The 6,000-nt window shown below is 57.9% G+C and overlaps 1 protein-coding gene across 4 annotated transcripts in view; it reads left to right on the plus strand.

Annotated features, from left to right (window-relative positions):
- The window catches only part of BTBD9 (BTB domain containing 9), a 416,334-nt gene extending 411,269 nt beyond the window's left edge, over positions 1-5,065 (plus strand). For all 4 annotated transcript variants that reach the window (XM_077904166.1, XM_077904171.1, XM_077904168.1 and 1 more), the window contains 2 exons: positions 1,547-1,770; positions 2,327-5,065. In XM_077904166.1, the coding sequence (XP_077760292.1) occupies positions 1,547-1,741 (195 nt within the window). In that variant the 3' untranslated portion in view covers positions 1,742-1,770; positions 2,327-5,065. The remainder of the gene's footprint in view (positions 1-1,546; positions 1,771-2,326) is intronic.
- The last annotated feature ends 935 nt before the right edge of the window (positions 5,066-6,000 follow it).

A 6,000-nucleotide genomic window follows, 5' to 3' on the forward strand; every position in this document is an offset into this window, starting at 1 on the left:
CCGAAACACTTCTAACCCCCAAATGCCCCTCTGTCCTCCAGGCCCTGCCTGTTAACTTTTAAAAGCACTCTCTTGAGGGCTTAGAATCTCCTCTGAGGACAGACAGCAGCAGGGGCCTTCAAACATTTTTTTTTGCTTATCTCCTAAAAGAACTTTGGGAAAAAGTACAATAACCCTTTGAACATGTAAGGTTGAAAAGGAAAATATTAAGTTGAAATACAATTATTTTTATAAATAGGAGGTAAAAAAAAACATAGGATGGAAGATGAGGAACCAATTACTAGAAGTAAATATTTAATGACACGATTCACTAAAATAGATTTTAACCAACTCCCTGAATAAGGCACAGCAAATCTGTAGTCATCGTGCAAGACTTTTACTCATGGGCTTTAGCCAGTGTATCTTGAAAATGTTTAAATTCTGGAAAAGTCTCAATTATGTTTAAAAAATCACCTGAGTCCCGATTACCCATCAGTTCTGAATTCTGAACATCTGACGGGCGGAGCCCCGCTCTCATGGGGCCCAGGAGGTGCGAGGGCCCCTCGCTGAGGCCAGGTGACTGCTGTGCTCTCCTTCCGTGGGGGTGGGGAGGGTGTTGTGAATTCAGTCATGTGTGCAGGCAGTTTTAGGAAATATAGGGGTTGAGGATCTGGAAATTCATTCCCTGAAAACCGCCAGCACACCCTTGGAAAGTGGATCTGCGTACCCACACCAAAAACCACGGTGCAGAGGATGGGGTTCTTCCCCTTTAGAGTTCGGGGCAGGCGGTGTTGGTAGAGAAAGGAATATCCGGGTGTACCAGGGAGGGTAGGGCGGCTGCCCTAGAGGCCCGCCTCCCACAGACTTCCTGGCCGTCGCTCACACACCAGCGGTGACCTGTTTCACAGCCGCGTGTCAGGCTCACACCCGCACACACCGCATGCTGTGAATTCTCAGGGCCAGGCAGGCCTCCCCCTGGTTTGCTGAGCACAGAGCACCCAGGCTTAGCCAGCTCCGCCTGGCTCCTGCGGCCGGCCTCCACCCTCCGCGGAGGGCCTTCCTTCCACACTGGCCCCAGCCTGTCGGAGCTGTTCCCTCCCCCAGGGCACAGGAGACGCCTGACAGGGGGACTCGATCTGACCCTGGGAGATGGGCCCTGGTCCTCCCCCAGGGGGTTGACGCCCTGCTCACTTTATGTTTAAGTACCGACTTTAGTGAAATCTAACCCACAGCCCGAACAACTCACCCATTTGCAGCGTAGACGCAGGGGTTTTTATGTGCAGCTGTCACCCCAGTCAAGCCCTGGTGACTCTTAACCCGACTGCCAGAGGCAGGGATTCATCAATTAATTACAAGAGCGCTCCTGTGACAAAAGGAACCCGAAATGGAGTAATCCAGAGAGGACATTTTCTAGGAGGCCGTGTTACTGCCTGTAACCCACAGACCCTCAGCCCATTTGCCTCTGTCCCAACTGAGACAGGTGCACCAGCCTCTCGCCGCCGCCCCGGGGCCGCCGGCCCAGAAGGACACCCGCCATCGCTCACGGGCCTTTGCTCTCTCTCGCCAGGTGTTCCACTGTGTCCACTTTGAGTGTCCGGAGCAGCAGAGCAGCCATAAGGAGGACAGCAGCGAGGAGTCGGGGCCAGGGGAGCCTGGCCCGGGTCCGCAGCTCGACCCCCACGCCCTGCAGGCCCCCAGCGGCAGCTCCCTGCCTTCCAGCCCCGGCTCCGCCTCTCGCTCCCCCAACCGGCAGCACCAGTAAAGGGCCCCCAGGCCCCATTGAGGGCAGAGGCAAGGACTGGTGCCCACCCCCACCCCCCCACCCCCCGGCCAGGAGGGATCTCTGTTGACTGCCCCTGACCCCTCCAGGGAGGAGCAGAGCCCGCTGCAAAAAGGGACACACAACAGGCGTTCTCCCAAGGACAGAAAGGGGGCTGCTTTGTTCTCCTCAATTTGTTCAAATCAGGCTGGTCTCCAGGGGGAGAAAATGGGTCTTCAAACTTCATCAAGTCCACCATTAACACCCTACCTCTCTAATGTCACTGGGGCAAGGGGGACAGAGGGAAGCGGTAGATGGGTGGTGTCGGAATTCCTACAAAGCACAGCGCAGCAGGGGCGCGTGCAGGGCAGGGGGTGGCCTCTGCTCCCCGGAGGCACCCGAAGGCAGTGGGTTTCTGTAGAGTGCTGACTTTCCTGGAACACATTGCCGTGGGAACTGATTTTTTAAAAATTTCTTTTAGTTCTTGTCCATTTGCTGAATCATAGGTGTTCCAGATCGTCTTTTGCACTGCTCAAACAGCACATCCCTTGTTTTCCTCCCTCTTGATGCTGTAATTTCCCTCCTTAGTTTTGAGCGGTTAAGCCTGGGGTGGAGCAGAGAAGCACTGCCCACGTCTCCCGTCTCCCGAGTGAAGCACAGACGCAGCTCATCACGGCCCCTGGTCTGACAGGGAAAATCCTCCGAGGAAGTTCAGCAAAATACACAATGAGCAAATCAATCCAATGACACTGGAGTTAATGATCGCTCGAATTCCTGAGTTATTAACCTGTCATTCCTGAGACGCATCCAGCCTTTGAGCTTGGGAGGCTGACAAAGAAGGAGTTGCTAAGCCACCTGCTAATTTCATGGTCCGAAGTATGTAAATGTGTATATAAGTGTGAGGAGTCAGCGCGGTGGCCGAGCGGGGGTCGGGGTTGGGGACAGGGAACTGCGCCTTTGCGGCAGGTTGAGGCTGTTGGGTGGCGCTGCTGTGCCTCCCCCGCAGGACGTACTGCACACCCGGGGTTTAGAACAAAAAGCAGTTCTCGGAAGCTTTTGTCCTCGTCCTCAACGGAGTGGGCCTCCCGACTGCGGTGGCCGAGCCAGCCCTGTCGCGCCTCCTACACAGTGGTTTCCAGTTGGGCGCCGACCACCCTGCGTAACCCGCTCAGCCTCTGCCTGCTTGTCCTCTCCTCACCCTGGGGCCCACCCAGTGGCCTGGCTGGGCACCGCGGACCTCGGGGCCCCCAGATGCAGGCCCGGGGCCTCTGCACACCCTGTGATCCCCTTGGAGGAGGGTGGACTTACCCGGACTTCCGTCTTGGGGTCTTGAACACACACTGGTTGTGGGCAGACACAGAGTCACTGGGTCGACTTACTAAATGCTTTCCCCAGTGTGACCTGGTCTCGAGTGATCTATCGATATGGGAAGGGTAGGGGGCATCGGTCCACCTGACTAAACAGTCTGTTTGAACACGGCGTGGAGGGACAGGGGGGGTTGGGGAAGAGGAGCCACAGAGCCAGCTGCCCCTTCCCCACCTTGTGGGGAGTCCCTGGAGCCCCTGAGGGGTACCAGGCATGTCACAGGAGGAGGGTGGCTCCCACAACCCCGTGTGACGCTGGTGACAGCACCAGTCTCCGGTGGTAGGTCAGCGTGGAGAATCGCTGTCCCCTCGCACGCACTTCTTTGGGCGGCATTGGCACTACCTGGTGGGGAGCAGCAGGTGCCAGGGAGCCAGCGGGGCCTGAGCTCAGGCGTTCGCCGCGTATCCACTCGCTAGAAGGCTTGCTTCCTAGACCTCGGAGCCCCGCATCCAGAGAGGAGTCCTGGGGCTCGGAGGCGGTCGCTGCTGGCTTGGGAAGAGACAGCGGGCTGGTGGGGACCCGGATGGTTCCCACGCTCCATCTCCAGACTGGGGGGCCCGCACCCCCACAGCGCACATCGCCTTGGGCCACGGGTTTGGCAGCAGCTCGGCGTCCCCCCGAAGAGGCACACGCCCACCCCTGGGTGCTGCCTGGCCAGCAGCCTGCTGCCCCCCCCGCAGATCTCCTTCAGCATCTGCACCTTCCACGCATGCCCCAGGTCTGGCTCCGCAGACAAGGGAAGGAAGGGGGAGAGGGGGCAGAGCTGCCAGCACAGGGCGGCAGGGAGGCTGGGGCAGCGCCTCCTTCCCCTCCCCACCCCGCCCCCAGCGCCCCTCGGCTGGCCGCCCCCAGGTCTCCTGGCCCTGAGCAGAGGCCTTGCCCCGTGGAAGCCCCTCTGGGCCCCAGGCAGACGTCGACGAAGCTCGACTCAGCAGAAGCCGCTCTGGTCTACCTCCTGTTCCCAGGCCGGCGGGCTCCGCCCTCTGTGTGCGCCTTCTGAAGGGGGGTGAGGGGCCAGGGCTGCTGGGTGGCCCCGCAGATACTGACATAGGCAGAGCGAAGCATGGGTCTCCAGGAGCGAGGGATGAGTGGGCCGCCAAGTGGCCTGGCATCCCCGCAACCCTGGCTGGCCCTGTGGAGGACGCCTCCCTGCAGCCGACCAGGCCAGAATGGCCCCAAACCTGGAAGAGGCCAATGGAGCTAAATGGGAGTGCAGGTGAGAGGCCTGGCCTGCAGCCAGAAGGAGTCCCCGATGCCCACGGAGTCCTCGTCCCAGCGGAGGGTGGGGGCTGACGCCGCTGCGAAGTGTGGGGAAGGACACACGGCCAAGTCATGAGGGGGCCAGGGCAGATGAGGGACTCCGCCCTCTGAGGTGCAGCCTGGGTGCTACTGGTGTGAGGAGAGGTCAGCTGAGGTCTGGCCTCCGTGGGGACAGACGGGGAGCTCGTGGCCCGAGGCCCTTGACTGTGATGCTCCCCAGTTACCCTGAAACGACACCTTTGTGACCATCGCCCAGGTCAAGAAATAGGATGCTGCCAGAACCGCCCCCCGCCCTTCACTGCAGATCGTGATTTGGGGGAGAGTGAAAATAAACGGCACTGGGGCTTGTGGGGAGAGCCTCCGCCTCTGGCAGCTGCTGGGTGGGCCAGTTGGGGTGACCCCGAGCGCACCAGGTGGGCCTGTGTCCAGTGCATGTGTGCCCGGGGCTGGCGGGGCTGGGGCATGGCGGTCTCAAAGACGGGGTTGCCGCCGAGCACTTTGGATCTGAAACGGGTAATTGGATGACAACGTGCACCCCACCCGTACACAGATGCTTGTTTACCCGTATTCTCAGTGCTTTTTCTGTTTTACTTCTGACTTTAGTTAGAACTACGAGCCCGTGATGAATGTGGGACTCTTCTCAATTGCTCTTTAAATTGTCACTTTTTAATCTTATTAAATGAAGTGTCGATTCCTGACAAATACATTAAAAGTGTTTTATTCCTAGAAGAGTTGGGAAAAGAAATTATTTTCAGCAAGAGTGGGATGTGTTTGTTAGACTGATTCCTTGGTCCCCCCCCCCCAAAAAAATGAGTTTTTGAATTGTGCAAAAAATTGCTCAGTAGTTACGCTGTCACTCCAATTGTCAAATCACTGTGCAGACAGCGCCAACCCAGTCAACTTCACCTTTTTTTCCCCAAGAAGATAACAAAATTGTAATCACTTATTTTTTCTAGAGACTCAGAAGAAAAAAAAGTATAATCTGTAATAAAAAGCGGAGCGTCCTGTGTGCCAAGGTCACTTGGTGATAGAGGGAGCATACCCCATTGCAGGCTTCAATTAAGAGACTTCCTTTGGACGAGGAAGAAAGGTGTCAAAAGAGGAAAAAACTAAGTGTGTCTCCTTCCAGGAGTTTCTCCTCGTTCGCGCACTCTGTGGCATTACCACTGAATCCTGCCTCCTGTGCAGGTGGCGGGTTCCTGCGGACGCGGCCGAGTCGGGGAGCCGCGGCGCGGGGTGGCCGTGGCCGCCGTGGGCCGTGGCTGTGGCGGGCGTAGGCCGAGCTCCATGTATTTCTGCCGCCACAGCCATGGCTTGTGTGTCTGGCCCGACGACAGCTCCAGCGGGAGTTCAGGCTCATTAGTGGCCCTAGGAATTTAAGATGCAGCTCCTGGCTCTGTGCCACCCTGGTTTTTATAATATTAAATTAGAAGTCGTCCCGGTGCCTGCTGTTTGCTCAGGAGTTTCTGGAAAAGAGGAAGGGAATGGTTAGACAGCATGTGGGGCAACCAGGGCGCCCTGTTTCTGCCCCTCGAGGTCAGCCTAATGGCTGGGCAGGATTCCGGAGCCCCGGTGGTGTGAGAGAAAGCCTGTGGGCAGGGCGGGGGGACGCGCGGTTGGAGGATAGACCCGTTCCC

Source organism: Canis aureus, chromosome 7 (genome assembly GCF_053574225.1).
Source record: "Canis aureus isolate CA01 chromosome 7, VMU_Caureus_v.1.0, whole genome shotgun sequence".
Taxonomy (NCBI): domain Eukaryota; kingdom Metazoa; phylum Chordata; class Mammalia; order Carnivora; family Canidae; genus Canis; species Canis aureus.